Raw genomic sequence first — 20,693 nt, forward strand, 5'->3', positions numbered from 1 at the left:
TACCCTTGCGAACTTAGCATAAAGGGCTTCAAACGTTTAAACTGACAGTAACAAAAGACAAATGCAGGTGATAAACAGAGGGGCCTCGGCCGGCGTCACCTAAAGCAACTCCTGAGGCCAGGCTGTCCAGGAGCTGGTCACGCGAGCGGCGCGGCCCCAGGACCCTGTGCGCGCAGTGCCTGGCAGGGGCCGCCGGCGGCCGAGAGTCTCAGCGGCCGGGAAAGGCTCCCGGCTTGCGGGAACCGGGCAGCGTCTCCGGAAGTGACGCACGGGAAGCGGAAGCGCTGAGCGCCGGCTTCCTGCTTGGCAGGGGCGGGGCGGCGGCGGCGATTGTCTGGCGGCCTGGGGCGGCCCCGTGGCGCTGACCCTCTGCCTGTGGGGACGGAGGCGCGCGCCATGGCGGTGTCCGAGAGCCAGCTGAAGAAGATGATGTCCAAGGTGAGCCCGCGCCCTGCTGGGCGGCCCCGCGGGCAGCGCTGAGTCCGCTTTGCTCTGCGGAGCGGCCCTTCCCGCCTTCGTGTCCGTAAACAAAAGCGGGGTCGTGTCCGGCGCGGCCACTGCTGTCCGCCCGGCGCTGCTTACCGGCCCAGACAGCCCTGCTGTCGCCTGGTCCTGCGGGCAGGCGCCTGGCCCTGCCCAGCTCGGTCCCCGCGCGCTTCTCCGGGCCGGGCGCGGCCCGGCCCACCTCTCCGGAGCTCGGGAACTGTTGGTGCAATTGGCTCGCTGGAGTAGAGCCGCCAGAAAACCTAGACTGCCATCCCCGCCTCACTTTGGAGAACTCTGCAGTTCCGTTCCATTGCATGCATTAACTATGATTAACGCAGTTGTTTGCTTGTTTACTTTGAGTTGAACTTAAAAATTCGTATGCCTGACTGGGGTTAGGGGTCCCCCCCCCCACTTTTAAAAAGGCCTTTTTGGATATTTTGCATGTTAATTTCTTAGTTTGATGAACACACTGGGCACCCAACTCCAGAATGCTTTTTTTTTTTTTTTTTTGGTAATTTACCAAATTTAATTGGAATAAAATCTATGTAATGTGGTTGAGCCCTAACTCCTTCGATAGAGATCGTAGGTTTAAGAGGTTTCTATTTACAAGGAAACTGGGCGTGTTGGCACAGCCTTTAAACCCAGCACTTTAGGCCGAGATGGACAGATCATGAGTTCCAAACCAGCCAGGGATACACAGTGAGACTCTGTATCCAAACAAACAAAAATGATGCTTAAAAAAAAAAAAAATTCAAAACTTTGTAAAAGAGACCTTTCTAGTACAGTCATGCCCATAGCCCCTGAGACCGAACCTGTGTCTCTTGGCTATCTACCCATTACTTTTTAAGCTTCTTGATTTTTTTTTTTTTCCTGTAGTTATGGGTTATGACAGATGGGGCTGGGGGATCAGTGGCCCAGGCAAAGGTCTATGTAGTAACGTTTATCTTCATCATTTATTTTTCAAAGCATCAATTAAGCTTTTAGAGGATTTAGCCCATTAACTTCATCCAATTGAAGAATCTCCACCCTTATCAAGATATTCTGGCTCATGGGGAGGGGTCTGGTTAATGTTTTAATATTGCTACAGATCATCTCTCTCCTTTGAACATTATCTTAGCTCCCATCCTCATCAGGTTTTTGTCAACACCATTTTCGGTTGTGATTTTTATCAATTGAATATATTTCTACTATTAGTCCATCTTGCTTTATGCAGATAACTTTCTACTTTATTCATTATTAACAGCAACCTTCTGTTTTTTTACATACAGTATTTACTTAGAATAGAAGATGAGTCACTGCCAACTGGGTAGAAGAAAGTAGTCACACTAAAAGTTGCTGTTGAGTTTGAAATGATGGCACACACTACACTGATTGGGAGGCAAAGGCAGGCAGATCTCTGAGTTTGAGGCCAGCTTGGTTTTCATAGTGAGACCATCTCAAAAAAAAAAAAAAGTGCTATTGTACGGTAAATTGTAGAGATACAGCAGTGTGAGCAATTGACTAAAAATTGTACTTCTTAACATAGAAGCCAGTAAGTATCAAAATCATGCTAATAATGTTGCAAAGTTGATAATAGCTTTTGAGAAAAGTAAAGAAAGAAATGGTGGTGGTGGTGACAATGGTGAGGTCCTAGTTTTCTGTTGTGAGAAGTGCTATCTGAGCAGAAACCTGAGCAATATAAGGAAATGAGCTCTGGAACAATCTGGGATAAGAACATTCTGGGAAGAAGGAAAGACAAGCACAAAGGTTTGAAGCAGTTCATCACCAAAAGGATGGGAGCATGGCCAGCTGAGAGCAGGCAGGAATTAGTGGTATTTGGCATTGACTTTCAGTGATATGGGAGATTTTGGAGGGCTTTTCAGGCCAGGGTAAGGATTAGCATTTGGTTGGATTGTGATAGGAAATAATTTAGTTTAGTTTTTTTTTTGTTTTTTTTTTTTTTTTAAATTATAATGTGGAACAGATATGTGACACAAACCTTTAACAACAGATCTCTGTGAGTTTGAGGGCTAGCAAGATCTGCACACAGAGGTCAAAGATACTGGACCCTCTGGAGCTAGCGTTGCAGCGTTTGTGAACCACCTAAGCAAGAGCAGCAGATGTGCCACGCCATCTCCAGCTTCCCCCTTGCTTTTTTATTTCTATTTATTTATTTACTTACTTATTTATTTTTGAGGTGCTGAGACTAAAGGCATGATCCACAACACTCAGCCCAATTGATGTCAATTGTAACAGGGCTACTCTAGGTGCTGTACTGAGACTGCAGCAGGGCGGTAGAGACAACACTGCTGTTCCCGGCTTAGAGCATAGTTGTCGCTATTGAGGGGGAAGTCAGGGTCTAGAGATGTAGATAGACAAGTACAGTTTTTAAAAAGAATTTCTTTTTAAGTACACTTTTGTGTGTGTGTGCATATACATGTGGCTGACCACAGAAACCAGAAGAGGGCATTGCCTGGAGCTCCTAGTGTGGGTCTTGGGAACTGAGTTTGGTTCCTCTGTAGAGGAGGAAGCACCCTTAGGCACTAAGCCCTCTCTTCCGCCCAGGATTCTGGGTATGTGTTGAAGTTAATGCTGAGCAAGATTTGCTGTGGCTTGAGAAGGAGATGTCAAGGAGAAACTCAAGGTTTGGAATCTGAATAGCAGCTAGAGTCAAGATGTGGGAAGAATGCAACTGAGAGGGTGATAAGGAGATTGTTCCTGGCCAGTTTAACGTGCAGTAGATACACAGCTGTCAAACTGGTAACTAGATACAAAGCACTCCCTCTTCCCTTCCCCATAGTGGAGACATTCCAAGACAAAGCAGATGTATTGAACCATATAGATTGTGCTTTTTCCTATGCATGCATTTCTGTAAGGAAATTTAACTTACAAGTTAGTTTCAGTAAGAGGTTAATAATAATATAACAAGGTAAAGCAGTTATAAATTTCTGGCTTTGAGTAAAATAGTTTCTTAAACACAAGCACTGGGACAGTCAGTCACTAACAGGTGGGGTAGTCTGTATAGTGTACTTATGCTGGACAGAGAGATGACTCACTTCCTGGGCAGGACAGTAGGACTGAGATTTCATCAAGATATCATGCTACTTAGAAATTCAATTTACTGGATGGCACACACCTTTAATCCCAGCACTGGAAGGCAGAGGCAAGTGGATCTCTGTGAGTTCAAGGCTAGCCAGGTGAGTTCCAGGACAGCCAGGGCTACACAGAGAAACCCTGTTTTGAGAGGGGAAAAAAGAAGTGCAATTTAATGTAATGAATTGTTTATTTCTAGAATTTTCTGGTGTTTGTTTTGTTTTGCAAAGCAAATGTATTGGGGAAGGAGAGGGGCCATTGGTCCTTCTTGGCTGCTGCCTTCCTTATGGCAGCCATCTTGTTGCCCAGCTCCTGCTTCCTCTCGTCCACACCCTGTTCCTGATGAACTTGAGCATGCTTATCCTTGGAGTCCTTGAGTAACTCCACGGTGCACCACTCATAGGGTGCAGATCCTCTCACTTCCAGTCCTGTCCCGCATGGGCTTGGTGTGCATGCACAAGGGCGATGGCTGCTCTCTCAAATACTTCAGGATTGAGGTTAAGTGTGGGTCACTGAAATTGCAGAAAGAAGGGACGCATGTCTAGAGTTTATGGAAGAGGTTCAGATTGAAAGTGTTTTTAAAAAGATGTCCATGTGCATATTGGCGCACATATATGCCAAGGCAAGCGTTTGAAAGTCCGAAACAAGCCGCTGAAGTCATTCTCTCCTGCCTTGTGGGCTTCTAGGGACCACACTTAGGGGGCAAGCCTAACTGCTCAGCATGCTCCTTTACCTCCTGAGCCATCTTGCCAGCCCTGTATGGGAAATGTGCGAGTTTAAATACTTAAATACTTTAATACTTAAATACTTTAATGTGTGAGGTTAAATACTTAAAAATGCAAGAGAGAACACTAAAGAAGTGAAATTAGATGAAAAAGATAAGGGAGTGAGTCCTGTGGCTCAGTAATAATTGATTAGAAGGGAAAGAACAAAGGATAAGAAGGAGTCGAGCTCTGATACTTTAGAAGACATGGGGTTTGGGTTTTTTAGTTTTTCATTATGTTCATCATTTGTGTGTGCACATTTGCACATGTGCCAGTGAGCATATGGTGGTCAGAGCTAAGCTGCAGGAGTCCGTTCTTTCTTTCTACCATGTGGATCTTGGGGATTGAATAAAATGAAGGATAGAATTGGGCATGCCACACCATATAGCAGGCATTGGCGACGTTAATAAGCAGTTTTGTGAAGGGTATAAAATATACGTGCACCCATTCTGTTGCTGAGGCAAAAATTATTGAGTCCTCTTCCCAACACAGAAAATCCTTGCCATTCAAACATCCAAATCTGATCACATCTCACTGTCTCCACAGTGGAATGTCCAAAACTGTAGGAGGCTTGAAGAAGATTGTTGTAGACATTAAGCAGTGGCTGCTGAGACCACAGGCATACCCAGTACGTGTTTCTTCCCAGTGAAGAAGCATGGCCCTCTCTGCAGTGAACTCACTAGAGAGAAGGGGCAAGAACATAAATATCTTGCATATCATAACTTCTTAGATCCAAAAACTAATTCATGTGTGTTAAGATAGAGATGAGGCTGTCACTATCAAATAAATACTAGGTTAAAGGTGGGCTGTTCATATGATTAATATCCTTTAGCAGTAAAGAACTGTGTCATACTGATGCTTTGTTTTCTGCCTTGCTAGCAGAGTCTGTTGGAATAGCTGGTTGCTTTTTATTTATTTTTTCTTTTTTTCCTGTACTGAGGGGAACGTGGGCGTGCTAGGTGAGCTCTCTCCGTCTGGGTCATAGCCTCTGCAGCTGACTGTTTTGTTTGTTTGTTTGCTTGCTTGTTTTGCTTTTTAAGACAAGCCAGTTAAGAGCTTTGCATGGGTAGGGCTTATCAAGCTGTGAGCATCAGTGTGTTATTATCAGTTAGCTCCTGCTAGATGTGCCTAAACCCGTGTGCTAATTCAAGAGGAGAGGAGAGAGTGGTGGGGTGAGTGATCTGTTGCAAAATGGTGGTTGTTGACAGCGAATGCTACAGAGTGAGAATGAGGGAAGTGTACGGGAAAGTTTTGTTAAAAGAAAGATGCAAGCATAGTTTTTGAGTAACCTATATTTCCCCAGCTTCTTGGGGCTTGAGGCAGAAGATCATTAATTTTAAAGCCAGATTAGACAATAAAATCAAACCTCATTAAAAACCTTTTTTGGATGGGAACTCTTTTTTTAAAAAAATGCCTGCATGTATGTCCAAGTACCTTGTGTGTACCTGGTACCTGAAGAAGCCAGAAGAGCCATTGGCTCCCCTGGGACTAGAGTTACAGACTGTTATGATCTGTCATGTGGGTGCTGGGACTCCATCCTGAGCCCTATGGAAGAACAGTTAGTGCTCTTAAGCCACTGAGCCCTTTGGATGGGGCCTTTTAACTTGAATAAAAGTACTAAAATAATGAGGGGCATAGGAGAAGAAGAGGGAAGGAGGGTGGGATTGGGAGGGGATGGGCAGGGGGCTACAGCTGGGATACAAAGTGAATAAACTGTAATTTATAAAAATAAAATAAGTACTAAAATAGTAGTGAGCAACCTCAGAAGGGTTCCCTTTCTCAGAAAGGGTTGTGGTAAAGAAATAAGTTCCCTGAGGTTCCCTTAGGCTTTAATGTTAACGATGAGTAGAAGGTTCAAGAAGACTGCAACAAAGAAAAATAACATTTTAAGAAAATACAGCCGGGTAGTGGTAGCTCGCACCTTGAATCCTAGCACTTGGAGGCAGGCAGGTAGATCTCTGAGTTTGAGGACAGTGGGGCTGCATAGAGAAACCCTGTCTCAAAAACCAAAAAAGAAAAGAAAATCCAGCAGTAAAGTGATGCACATTGGTTTTAAGTAAACTTTGTAATTTTTGCTTTTCAGTACAAATACAGAGATCTAACTGTCCGTCAAACTGTCAATGTCATCGCTATGTACAAAGATCTCAAACCTGTATTGGATTCATATGGTAAGTTTATTCAAGAAGAGTATCTGTCACTGTGATTGACTTTTTTCCTTGTGTCTATGGCTACAGTTTTCTTGTTTTCCTTTTCAGTTTGTTGGGTTTCCAGTTGAAGGATTGAACTTCCACCCAACAAAGGTGTCGGGAAACAGGAAAGAGAGAATAAGTCTGAAAAATAGATCTGTTGAGTGCTTCCAAGCCTTTTTTTTTTTTTTTTTTTTTTTTTTTTTTTTTTTTCCTTCCAAGTCTTAAAAAGTATTACTTTGATACTTGGGGGAGATATTTGTTTTTCTGTGTTGGGGGACCAAACCCAGTCTCCTGCATGCTGTACCTCTAGCCCATAGGAGAGAATTTTAAATATAATTTAGTTTATCATTTTTTAAAGTTTTTTTCTTTTCCTTTCCAAAATACTTAGAGTCCAAATGCTATAGCATGCATGTGCAGATCAGAGGACAAACTACAGGAGTCTGTGCTTCTTTCTTCGTGTCATTGTGGGGCTTGAGCTTGAGTTATTAGGCTTTGCAGCCCGTACCCAGTGAGCCATCTTGTCAGGCCATTTGACAGAGTTGTGAAGAACATTGCTAAGAGCAGCTGAGGGTTAAAGGGAAAATTCTGTGGTTAAGTTTTAACAGTTAAACATTAAACAAAATCAAATGCATATCTTGGCATCATGAACCTGTAATCTCAACTACTCAAGGACCTGGAACAGGAGGATTACTTGAACCTAGGAATCTAGGCCAGCCTGAGCAATAAAGATAGTCAGTTCAGCCTGCCTGTCTCTGTCTCTTCTGTGTCTGCCTCCCCTCTCTAATCATCTCTATAAGACTCTCCCACCCCCACTCCCAATACAGGGTTTCTCTGTAGCCCTGGCTGTCCTGGAACTCACTCTGTAGACCAGGCTGGCCTTGAACTCATTGGGATCTGCCTGTCTCTGCTCTCAGGTGCTATGTGTGATTAAAGTGGTGTCACCACCACCCAGCTAAGACAGATTTGTAAAACTTAAGTTTCATTGCAACAAAATTTTCTGAGAGGTGGATTACCATGGAGATGCCAAGTGTCTTAGCTGCTGGGCCTCAGCCCCTCCCCCAGCTTCTCAGCTCTCAGGGTCACATCACAAGACTAGTTGGGACTAACAGTCCCTTTCATTTTATAAATCTGGATTTTTTTTTTTGTTTTGGTTTTTCAAGACACCGTTTTTCTGCTTTAGTCCTGGAACTCTCTCACTCTGTAGACCAGACTGGCCTGGAACTCACAGAGATTCACGAGCCTCTGCTGGGATTAAAGGTGTGCAATACCACACCCAACTGGAAAGTATTTTTTAATAATGGTCTTTAGTTTTAGATGGCAATTTGTCTTTGTACTGAGAACTTAAGAAATAACATTTGGAGTTTTTCTCTTTTAAGATATAGCAGTCCTACCTTGAGCACATCAGGGCCAGGGCCAGGGGAAAGCATGTGCCCTTGTCCTCCTGTCCACTAGGAGGTCCTTGGCTCTGAATTAGAGAGTGAGATTTTGTTGCTGAGGCTTTGTAGACTGCACTTCCTGCAGGCAGGGTTGTGAAAACAATAGGTCCTATGGAGAGGTGGAGGTGACGGTAAATGACGAGGCCTCCTCTCAAACCTGGGACAAGCTCCCTCAGTCTGCATTATTTCTGTCTACACACTGTATTGACTGACGAAACCCAAAGTGGCTCCAGCGGGCCAGGCCCTGGCCTTCCACTCAGAGATTGGCCTGCCTCAGCCTCACAGCTGCTGGGATTACAGGCATGTACTACTAAGCCCTGTGTTTAAGTGTGGTTTTTACTGCATGCTGTTCATCAAAACTGATAGCTATCATCATCACACAAAGTTTTCTGGTTTTATATAGCTGAACTCAGTCTAAACTATTATCTGTTAAGGTTCAAACCCGGGACAATTTCCTTTTTATTTCTTGCTTTCATTCATTATAAAAATGCTTTAGAGAACATACTAAATTTAAATGTAGTGTTTCAACGCGTGAATTTTTTTGTTTGTTTAATTCTTTTTTTTAAATAATTTATTTTATTTTATGTGCATTAGTGTGAAGGTGTCAGATCCCTTGGAATTGGTGGTATAGACAGTTGTGAGCTGCCATATGGGTGCTGAGAATTGAACCTGGGTCCTTTGGAAGAGCAGACAGTGCTCTTAACCACTGAGCCATCTCTCCAGCCCCCTGTTTGTTTGATTTTTAAGATAGGTTCTCACTCTTACTCTAGCCTAAGCTCTCCTGGAACTTACATGGCTGGGGCTGTGATTGAACTCATGGTAATCCTCCTGCCTCACTGTTCCAAGTGCTGTGACTGTAGGCATGAATCATTCTGCCCAAGAACATATTCTAACTTCACAATGCACAAAATTAGACAATTGTCTGCAGAAGAGCTGCTGTTGTCAGAGTGGTTGTGTGTGCTTGCTTTGTTTGTTACAGCGTGTGCCAGCTTTTCTCATAGGAAGAGTCTCTGGGAAATCAACCTCTTTAAAAGACTGGCTGTGGCTCAGTCTCACACTGCAGTCAGTGATCTCTTGACTTCATTGCTATGGACCTGAGGTGGGTCTGAGCGTCATGGCAGAAGGAGATGGTGGAGAAAAGCTGCTCACCTCATAAAGCAAGGGAGCAGAGGAAGAGTAAGAGGCCTGGCATAGGAGATACTCCAACCTGGCCCACCTTTCCAGGTCCTGCCACCTCAATAATGCCTGTCCTTTATGATTCACTACTGAGGCCGTGGTTCTCATGGTCCAGTCACCTCGTCAAAGGCCAGGACTTCAACACAAGAGCCTTTAGAGGCCATTTCATCTTGAATCCACGTGGAAGTCCTAACAGTGATCTGTGGAGAGGCAAAATATGAATCTTGGCCCAGCACAACTTAGTCTGGTTTAAATTTCTGGAGTCTTGATGCCAAGTGGGTTTTTTTTTTAACATATTTTCTAGATATTAGTTATTTTTATTTCATGTGCATTGGTGTTTTGCCTGAATGTATGTCTATGTGATGGCGTCGGATCCCTATCTCTCCAGTACCCCCGCCTTTTTCTTTTTCTTTTTTTTTTTTTTTTTTTTACATATTTAAACACAGTAAAACTTTGGAAAAAGATTTCTTCATGGTAGTTATGACAACAAAGGTATGACTACATCTAACTCCCTTGCGAAGTAGCTGTGACCTCTTCCACAGAATGGGTTCTGTTTTCTGAGAAGTGGTGCTCAGGAGAAGAGCCTAGGGAGGAAGGGTTGGTTAGTAATAAGCTTTATAAGAAACCATTGTAAGGTACATGGGACCTGTTCATGAGTGAGTTCTAGTGACTGAGAAACAGTACTCAGAATTCTGGGAGAGCTGGGTGAGAGCAAAGGATGATCAGGTGTCAGACAACATCCAATTCATCCCCAGCCTCCGGGTGAGCAGGCGTTGCTTATGTGAACCACATGTCCTTCTACAGATCTGTCAGTGCAGCGTTTGCCCTGTGTGACAGTGTCCACTCTAAACAAGTGTTAGAAAGAAAGCAGTTTGTGTAGCACAAATTATGCAAAAGACATAAAAGACATCAAGGTTCATTTGAATTTCTGGCACCCACATGGCACACACAACTCTCTGTGACTCCAGTTTCAGGGTTCTGCCAATCCCAAGCATGCATGTTGTACAGGCATGCATGTAAACAAAACACCCTTATACATATAATAATTTCTTTTAAGAATAAAAGGAAGCCAGGTGTGATGGCACACATAATAATTTTTTTTAAGAATAAAAGGAGAGTTCAGGACAGGGACTGGAGAGATGACTCAGCAGTTAAGAGCACATACTGCTCTTACAGAGGATCCAGGTTCAATTCCTAGCAGCTACATGACAGACTGCAATAGCCTGTAACTCTAGTTCAGGGAATCTGAGGCCCTCTTCTATTACCCTCTGAGTGTACATGCATACATGGTTCACTTGCATGCAAGCAAAATACTTAACACACATAAACATAAAATAAAAATAAATAAAATAACATGTTGAAAGAAGGTGTCTGTATTTAACTATGGAGACATCTCTTTCCAGTACTGTAATTTAATACCACCTTGGAATTGAGACTGGCAGTGATGATGTATGTGTAGAAGAACTTCCGATTCTCCTGCCTTTACCTTCCAAGTGTTAGGGCTGTAGGCATGTGTCACCATGCCCAGTTTACACAGTGCTGGTGACGGAGCCCCGGGCTTCAGGCATCTAGGCACGCACTCCATTACAGCTTGGCTACACCCCGGCCACAATGAGTGGGGGTTTCTAAAGTGAAATGATGGAAGGTGAGCTTTTAGTGTGGCGTCATTTGGCAGTGACGTCTTCCTCCTTCTTAGTGGTACTAAAGATCAAGTCCAGGGTCTTCATTCAAGACAGCTGCTCCATGGAGCTCTATTGACAGCTTTGACGGAGATTTTTATTACTTACTGATATATTTATTCTTAAATTTGTTAAAAACAACTTTACTGGGGATACAGTTTTTGCATAATCATTGCATCCATCTTAGATTTACACCACAATAACTTCAGAGTGATTTTAATTTTATTTATTTATTTAGGTTTTTCAAGGTAGGGTTTCTCTGTGTAGCCTTGGCTGTCCTGGAACTCACTCTGTAGACCAGGCTGGCCTCAAACTCACAGAGATCCACCTGCCTCTGCCTCCCTGAGTGCTGGGATTAAAGGCGTGCCCTACCACCACCCAGCTCAAAGTGATTTTTCTAAACAGGCTTAAAGTCATGTTAGTTGCAGACCAAAAGTTCGTATTTGGAAATACAGCACTCAGAAGATCCATTTTTACAAGTACTCCAGAGCTTTTTAAAGTAAGTGAGTCAATGAAGGAGGCTCTGTTACTGAACACTGACAAGTTAGCCAGATTCCATAGGGAACTGATGAAAGAGTAACCTACATGATGGTGTGTACAAAAATGCTCACGATGAAATCTCTGTTTTTCCTTCTAGTTTTTAATGATGGCAGTTCCAGGGAGCTGGTGAACCTCACTGGAACAATCCCTGTGCGTTACAGAGGTAAAGAACATGTTTATGTTCTCACAGTAGCTCTCTATGCTGGCAGGAACCTCTGCCAAGGAGTTAAAAGTGCATTGAGTACATTCTAAGGGCCTTCTTGACAAGATAGAGGTCTTCTCTTCAGCTCTATTTCAACTTTATTTGGCAGCAGCACCTCACAGTTAGTTGGGTTTTTATTGTCATTATTGTTTAACTTCTCTGTCAAGATAGAGCAACAAACAAGTGCTTTACAATACAGACAGAACTTAATGTTTCATGGAATCGTGCTACTGTCTGCTAGTTCAGCCTTTCTCACCATTCATACCTTTCTGACCGTGGGAACTGTACTGGGTAGTGGTGAGGTGGTGCTTAAAGTCGGGACAGAAATTATGTTTGGATTCCTGCTGTGCAGTTTGAACTTTGTGCCCGTGGATTCCCCAGCATTTGGGGAATGTTACCTGGCTCGGGTGCCAATGCTTCATGGAAGTGATACATGTGAAGGCTTGCACGAGCCTGGTGTGTCCTACACAAACAGGAAAAGGCACATGTTTATGGTTGTTGTTTGGACGCGATTTGGGTAGCTAGTCTCTGCTAACCAGTCAGCTCTCTGTTATACTCAGTGATAAGTGAACACTCAGTTTCTTAAGAGCCTGTTGTGCTTTGGGACAGTTGTATTCATTATTATTCCTTGTGGCTAGCTAGGACATGCCCCCAGAGAAAGATGCTGAACCTTCAAAGGCCCTCCCCTAGTGACCCAGTTCTGTGACATAGGCCCCGGAATATCACCATCAGCTGGCAAACAGGTGTTTAGGACAGTGGTTCTCAGCCTTCCTAATGCTGCAACCCTTTAATACAGTGCCCGGTGTTGTGGTAACCCCTCAACCATGAAATTATTTCATTGCTACTTTGTAACTATGATTTTGCTACTGTTCTGAATCATAATGTAAATCTCTGAAAAGCATAATATCTACTGTGGAACCCCAAAGGGCTCATGATCCATAGATTGAGAACCACTGGTTTAGAACATGAACCTGTAGGGAAATGTTACACAACAGTTCTGTGTTTGCTGTGCTGTGAGATCAAAAAGGAGAATAGGGGCATATAGGAAGATCACAGAGATAATGATGCTTGTCAGCCACTTGCTCCTGACATAATCCTGAAGGAAAAGCGTTAACTGAGAGCATCTGTGACGGACTCAAGCTTAATTACTAACTGCTCTGTTGCCCCTAGGGATGTGGAAGTGTGTATGGATATTGAAGTGAGCCTGCTCTTTTCCCTCAACCCTTCTTCATGGGTCATAGCATGCAGGTCCAGGTTACTGTGGGGGATTCTTGTTCAAAGAGCAGAGACTTCTCAATGTTGATAATAAACCTAAGGCTTCATGTGTTAGAGCTACACATTGTAGATGTGTCTGGATGGTGAGAAGGAGGAATCAGAAGTTCTGTTAGTATCTCATTTCTTGAGGTGAAACATGCTTACCTATTTGTGTTGCCGAAACTTTGTGAAGGTGAAGTACATGTAAGCTGCAGAGGTGGTAAACAGTTGCTTGCAACATTGGGCTTTGAGAGCATTAAAGACTGCTCTATGTTTAATGTGGTGACTTTGCATCTTTTGAGATCCTTCCATTTGACTGCCAAGTAGTCAGATTTCTCAGCTGAGATTCTGTTTCACCACTGAAACCGCCATAAGCATGGGTGGCATCGGTTAACTGTTAGAGGGTGGAGACTAGCTTCTGGAAGAGAATGGGTGCATCACTTTCCTTCCATCTCAGACGGTAGGTTGGAGCAAAAGAATGTTGTCTGCAGAAAGCGGTCAGCACTTTGACCTTCTTGAGGTGGCTCACAAACCAAAGCTCCAAGAAGCACCTGAAATTAAAAAAATAGCGCTGATGGTGGCCATGGTGGTGTTTGTTGCTCTCAATCTTGTGTCTTACAATCCTGGAAAACAATAGGAGTAACTGAGGTTTCTTCTTCTCTCTCAGGTAATACATATAATATTCCAATATGCCTGTGGCTGCTGGACACGTACCCATATAATCCCCCTATCTGTTTTGTTAAGCCTACTAGTTCAATGACTATTAAAACAGGAAAACATGTAGATGCAAATGGGAAGATCTACCTACCTTATCTACATGACTGGAAACACGTAAGTATTATGTGTCTCTGTGATGTAATTACATGTATGTTCTACTCACTAGCTTCTGTCTTCAGTTTACACTCAAGGAAAATTCCAAGAATGGTAAAGTAAGTTCAGACAGTGGACTGAGGCAGTTAGAAAAGGCTTTCATTGTTCCTTTGTTTAGTTTTTGTTGGTGGTAGTGGTTTTGTTTGTTTGTCTGTTTGGTTTTTGAGGTAGAGTCTATATTGTGTTGTCCTCAAACAAGTACTAAGATGACGTACATGAACTGTAATACTAAATAGCTGAAAGGGAAATAGTCTATATAATGCTTATTCACCATTTTGTTTAGTTGAATATAAACTTAAACAGACGAGGTTCAAAGGTAGAATATTAGTTTTAAAACGGGTACACTGATGGGGTATGTTTGGGAATTCAGATCTTATTTTTCGAAGCATTGCTTGCTGTCAAGGGCAACAGTTGGTAACTCCTGTTTCTGCCTCTGATAGTGTAACTGGCTGAGAGCTGAGCAACATTTGTACAAAATAGCCAGAAGCCTACATTGCATCACTGCTCTCTAGAGGAACAGAAGCAATACAATGAATATATTATTAAGGAAGTTTTTTTGGATTTTTTAAAGAGTGTGTGTGTGTGTATGTGTGTGTGTGTGTGTGTGTGTGTATGAATGCTGAGCCTGGTGCCTGTGGAAGCCAGAAGACAACATCAGATTTCCTGGAATTAGAGTTGTGGGCAGTTGTGAGCCACCAGAGGAGGTCCTGGGAATTGAACCCAAGACCTCTGCAAAAGTAGCCAGTGCTCTTAACTGCCAAGCCATGTCTCTAGAAAGGCAAAACAGCTGGCTTTCTGTGTCAGAGGAGGTGGCAGCAGAGGTGGCAGTGGGGAGGTGGATGATTGGCAGAAAAAGCAACGCTGCCTTGTCCTCTGACCTCTTGTATCTGGGCCGACATGGGAAGGTTCTGCCCACTCAGGGAGTATCTCAGATCCAGTCTTGTTGACAACCAAGATGTTGTTAACCATCACATTTATTTTGAGAGCGAGAACTCAGTTGGATAGCTTGTAGAGCCTGCCCTGGAACAGGCCCCACCCGCTCGAATGAAGTGCTCCTCACCAGTTCCTGTTCCTGGAAACTTCTGCCTGCTCCATCCTTTTTCACAAGTGATGCCCAGCATGTAAACTTAACACTACACTAAAAGAGAGCTACACAGGGGTTAGACACAGACATGTTTCCGTGCTTCATGTAAAGTTGTCTGATTTGAAAATTGGTGTGTTCAGGGAAATAGCTGGGGCCAGCCACATGGCTTCACGAGTAAGGGCATAGGCTACACAAGCCTGGGGATCCCTAGAACTCAAGTAGAGATGGAAGGAGAGAATTTACTCCAGAGTTGTCTTCTGATTCCTGAGCACAGTGTGGTATATGTGCTCGTGCATACCTATGATAAAAAGCCAAGAGAGTAAAGAAAATTGTCAGAGAGTTAAAAACTAACAGCAGAAAGACCAAACTTTCTATTTTGCTGAGACATAATTATAGGTGACATGATTTCTTGTGTTTTCCACCCTTTTTAGCCACGGTCAGAGTTGCTGGAGCTTATTCAGATCATGATTGTGATATTTGGAGAGGAGCCTCCAGTGTTCTCCCGTCCTACTGTTTCTGCGTCCTACCCACCATACACAGCAACAGGGCCACCAAATAGTAAGTAGCTTGATCTGATCTTAAAAGTTACTGAAACAAAGCCTGTAAAACCCTTCAAATAACTTCACTTTGCTTTTTAGCTTCTCAAGTTAGTGGAGTTTTTGGAAGTATTCTGAAGCCCCACATCTGCATGTACAGGTTCCTACCAAAGACTGGCATTTGGGCTTCCATCTGTGGGTAGACATCAAAGTGTGGATGTTCTGGATTTCAGAGTGGAAGAGAAGATGCCAAATAGAGCTAGAAGTTTTAAATTATGCATGCCATGGAAAAGCCTGGAAAGCAAATGTAATTTGAAAGGTAGCCTGAGCTTTCTCTGTGCCTCCAGGATCTGTATTATAGAGAATTAATTACATCAGCTAGCTCATTCCCTTGAGCTATTCTGGGTATACACAATTAGACATCTAGCTCTTGGCTGCTTCTCTGCGGTACAGCCAATTTGTGACTACCTTGTTGGAAGGGTGAGAGCACGGGGACAGTACTGTGCACCCCATAAATAGCCCCACCCCTGTTCTGATCATATGAATGATCCTTGCTGATACTTGACAAGCATACTGGGTAATTGGGAGTTGGTTGTACTTGCTTCTTTTGTTTTTGTTTTGTACTGATTTTACTGTGTTTTAAGTTGTGATTTTGACAAACTTCTCTTTAAAGACAAGTTATGTGAGCCTTATTTCCTTCTGCCTAAAGACATGCTCTTGTTTTTACTCGTTTTTCATGGAGAGTATCTTGATCCTTGAGCAGAATGGGAATGTCAGGGAAGTGACTCCCGCTCCCCTCCCTCTGAGAGTGAGCTTGTTAGGACTAGTGTTTCCTGGAGTAAGGATGTTAGTTTGTTTTTGTCTTAGTTAAGGCCTGTTAACTGAGTGTTAACAGATACTGTCTGGTCTGATCCCCTCATTTATTTGCTCAGCACTCAAGACAAAGGGAGCCTTTCTCTCCTTCTCTCAGTTTCACGTTGCCTTGGAAGTACAGTACTCCATAAAGAGGCCACACTAGTCACGGGTGCAGTGCAGCTTTGTGCCCACGGTCGCCTCCAGCCCTGAAGCGCTGCTTCAGGTCAATCGCTGTGGCCCTGGACACTGCACACTCTCTGTTCAAATTTTAGTAACATTCTAGGCAGTTAGATAATAGCCATCATTATCAGGTATCACTATGAGCAAAGGTCTGGAGTCCTCCCATACATGTACTAAGTAATAGCCAAGAATCTTGGACACATATTTGAATAAATATTTAATAGTTGAGAAATCATTGCTCAGAACATTTTTTTATCTCTTTCAGGGTAATTTTTAAGTGATGAGTCCTGTTACAAGCCATTGTTTAAAAAACAAAAATAAGTGCAATAGTGTGTGCCTGTGATTTGGAAGTTTAGCCAAGAGAATTGTGTGAGCCATGGAGTTCTGGGCAGCATAGTAACATTCTGGGACTCGAAAGACAGCTGAGCAGTTAAGAGCACCTGTTGATCTTGCAGAGGATCCACATGGACTTAAAACCATCTAGAACTTCACTCCTGGGAGATCTGGTGCCCTCTTCTGACCCTGCAGGTGCCAGGCATTCAGTCATACCAGTACAGAAGTAATTGCAGGCAAGACACTCAGACACTATATCCAAACTTCATCTTTTTAAAGTTTTATTTTAGTCCTGTGTCAGTGTGTCTGTGTGGGTATGTGCACACGAGTTCAGGTGCCGAGGAAGGCCAGAGGCATCAGATCCCCTGTAACTCAAGTTGCAGTCAGTTGTGAGCTGTCCATCTGTGAGTTATGGGTGCTAAGAATAAAACTCGGGTCCTCTGCAAGAGCATTACGTGCTCAGGACCACTGAGCCATTTCTCTAGCCCTCGAACCGTGGGGGGGAGGGGTGTACATGCATGCGCTCTCTGTTTTACCTCTTAACCATGGAGCCATCTCTCCAAGCCATGAAATAACCCGTTTTTAAGAAAAGAAAAATTGCTTATGCTTACGAGGAAATTATGACTCTGAGATAGTGGTTGTACATTGGAGAAACTAGCATGGAAGAGAATGATACTGACCATGTGTGTTGCTAATACTTAACAGTGGACTCGCCATTTTAAAGAGATACTCATAATGTCAACTGTGCTTCCTGCTTAGAAAGTGTCTATGTGTGGAATGGAGTTGTGAGCTTTTGGAAGTTGTTGTTGTTTAATGAAATACTGAATGTCTTCCTTCATTATACTTAGGAAAAAGTAGTACAGCATCTATTGGTACATCCTAAGGAGGCTGTGAACCCTGATGTGTTAGGCTGGTAAAGGTTCCCAAGCCTGTTGTTGATAGCAGCCCAGCACACTTCTCCCACTTTGCCTGTAACCTGTCCTCTAGAAGGTCATTCTTTGAAGGCTTCGTGTCTCGTTTTCTTCGTGCTTCATCTGCCATTGCTCTAGTAGATCATTCTACCTCTCACCTTTACCTTGAGGTTTACTCTATCTCTCAGACTTAAATTAGCTCCCTTCCTGGATGATCCCATAGATAGCACTCTGCCTTCCCTGCCAGCGTGACTAGCAGAACAGCCACTGCTGACTCTTTACCGCCCCAGCCTGATTCTAAGCAACATGTGGCCGAGGATCCCTTCTTGTCTCATGCCTTTCCTTTGTACCATCCTCTTCTCTTCTCTTCTCTTCTCTTCTCTTCTCTTCTCTTCTCTTCTCTTCTCTTCTCTTCTCTTCTCTTCTCCTTTCCCCATCTCTTCCCACCTCTCATCAAATCCCTGTTTCCTGTCATATAGAAGACAGTAAAACATTATTTATTGACCTAAGTACTGATTCACCATTGTATCTAATGAGAAACATTTGAGTAAAATTGACTCTGAAGGCAAGTCCTTTTCCATCAAGGCCAAATTTAGCCTTTGGCATCACTGACCTTACAGGTTCTATGAATGAATGAGGCATTCTTGAAGACTAATGACATTTTAACTTTTTCCCCCTAGTATGTTCAAGCTTTTAAAAGCCAGTCTAACTGTGTGTGGATGTAAGTTTTGTATAGGATTTCTTATAGTGATTTGGAGTCTTAGGTTCTCAAACAAGCCAACAAAACCAGTTGTGCAATTCAGTCAATGTGGCCAAGATTTCTTAGATGCAGAGGTGGACTAACTTCTAAGAAGCAGGTCTTAGAGCAAATTCTCCTAAATTACAGATTAATTTTAAGGCTGTAAAGCTTACCAGGTTGGCCTGTCTTCCAGTCATTTATTATTGAGATTTGCATGAGTGTTGTCACTCACATATAATGATTTAGGAATTAAGTGACTTCAAAATATTATTCCTTAAAGAACTAATAAAAGCCAGATGCTGGTTTTGTTTTGAGCCTGAGGTTGGATTCTTGGTGTGAAATTTTGCTGTGGTGTGACAGTGATACCTGTTACTCTATAGCCTTTATATTCAGGACTGTGCATATGACTTTCAAATATTAAAAATTATTTTTAGCCTCCTACATGCCAGGCATGCCAAGTGGAATCTCTGCATATCCATCTGGATACCCTCCCAACCCCAGGTAATGAAAATTCTGTTACACTTGGAATCAAAATAATGCTAACTGGGGAATTAAGTTTAGTTGGTATTCAGTGAAGGGTTGGTTTATTGGTGTTTGTTTTTTGAGATAGGTCTGGCTGTATAGACTCACAATCTTACCTCAGCCTTGGTATTATAGGCCTGCACTACCATACCTGGGTTTATGGAAAGTGTATGCACATAATTTCAAAGGAGTTGTAGGTTGCCTAGAAAAATGCAGCTTTGTTTTATTTACGGGGTGGGGGAGGCAGGCTTGGCTTAGTAATAACAGTAATCTTGATTGGTTTGGAGCCTTGAAATGCTTGCTTTTTCCCTTAGGGTTCGAGAAGTGGCTCTTTAGTTAGAGCACTTTCTGCTTTTCCAAAGGGACCTAAGTTTGGTTCTTAGCACCTAAACTGGGCACTCTAGCTGTGAGGGATCCAGCCTTCCTTTTGTCTCCACGGGCACCCACATGTGTATACACGTAAAATGAAAGGAATAGCTGGGTGTTAGCACTCCAGAGACAGGAGCTAGCAGATCTTTATAAATTCCAGGCCAGCCAGGACTACATAGTGAGACTGTCTCAGTAAATAAAAACAAATCTTTAAAAAGAAACTTTGGATTTTCCAGAATGCAAATTTAGGACTGTTTATTAGAATATATGAATAACACAAACTATCCAGAAACTTTTTTTTTTTTTTTTAAATGCTGGGCAGTGGTTATGTATGCCTTTAATCCCAGTACTTGGAAGGCAGAGACAGGTGATCTCTGAGTTCAAGGCCAGCCTGGTCTACAAAGGCAGGCAGATCTCTCAGTTTGAAGGCAGCCTGGTCTGCAGAGTTCCAGGGTATCCAGAGCTACACAGAGAAACCTTGTCTAGAAATCAGAATAGAAAATTTTACTCTTCTGTTATTGGAGTCTTGTCCTTAGGAATATTCTTGGAATTTCTACCTCTCTGAAGGTATCCATGTATAATCTGAGCCAAGCAAGAACATTTGGCCATTTACCTCTTTGGGTTTTTTCTGATATAGGAGCTCAGACTTTTTTTAAAAGATGGTTCATTTTGTGTGTGAGTGTTTTTCTCATGTGTTTGTCTGTGCGCCACTTGCGTGCCTGGTGCCTTAAGAGGTCAGAAGAGGGTGTTGGATACCCTGAAACTGGAGTTACGGACAGTTGTGAGCCGCTGTGTGGGAGCTGGAAGTGGAACCTTGGTCTTCTGCAAGAACAACTGAGACATTTCTCTAGCTGGTCTGAAAATCACCTTAGCCTCCCATATGCTGTGATTATAGGTGTAAGCTACCTTGTTGGCTCTGTTTTGTAGATTGATTTGTTTTGCATTTTCTGAGATAGAGTCTTGCTGTTGTAGCCCAAACTGGCCTCTACTCTTTGTTTCCAAGATAGTTCTCTGGATGTGTGGGATTCTTTGTGTGCAGCAGGCTGGCCTCAGATTCACAGACATTCTCTGCCTCCGCCTCCTCAGAGCGGAGGTTAAAAGTAGGCAGTACCATGCCTGCCTTTCTTTCTTCTTCTTCTTTTTTTTTTTAAACATGTGTGAGTGATTTGCATGAATCTCTTTGTGCCACGTGCGTGCCTGGCACCCACAGAAGTCAGAAGAAGGTGTTAGATCCCCTGGAGCTAGAGTGACCAGTGACAATGAGCTAGCATGTGGGTACTGGGAATCGAATCTGGGCCCCTGAAAGAGCAGCAAACACTCTTAACCACTGAGTCATCTCCCAGTCCCTAGCCTCATACTCAAAGAATCCTTTTGCCTCAGCCTCCTTCCCAGATTGTAGGTACATACTACCATGCTTGGTCTTGACAGTTGACTTTAAACCAAGTTTCATTAATGGAATTTCCATATACTGTTCCATGGGGGAAAAAAAAAAAAAA

The 20,693-nt window shown here is 43.1% G+C and overlaps 1 protein-coding gene across 1 annotated transcript in view; it reads left to right on the forward strand.

Annotated features, from left to right (window-relative positions):
* Window positions 1-299: 299 nt before the first annotated feature.
* Tsg101 (tumor susceptibility 101) overlaps window positions 300-20,693 on the forward strand; it is a 24,162-nt gene continuing 3,768 nt past the window's right edge. The window contains exons 1-6 of the mRNA XM_055597647.1: window positions 300-438; window positions 6,406-6,490; window positions 11,440-11,505; window positions 13,466-13,629; window positions 15,184-15,310; window positions 18,741-18,807. Of these exons, the coding sequence (XP_055453622.1) occupies window positions 397-438; window positions 6,406-6,490; window positions 11,440-11,505; window positions 13,466-13,629; window positions 15,184-15,310; window positions 18,741-18,807 (551 nt within the window). The 5' untranslated portion in view covers window positions 300-396. The remainder of the gene's footprint in view (window positions 439-6,405; window positions 6,491-11,439; window positions 11,506-13,465; window positions 13,630-15,183; window positions 15,311-18,740; window positions 18,808-20,693) is intronic.

Source organism: Psammomys obesus, unplaced genomic scaffold (assembly GCF_907164565.1).
Source record: "Psammomys obesus unplaced genomic scaffold, mPsaObe1.curated_primary_1811, whole genome shotgun sequence".
Lineage (NCBI taxonomy): Eukaryota > Metazoa > Chordata > Mammalia > Rodentia > Muridae > Psammomys > Psammomys obesus.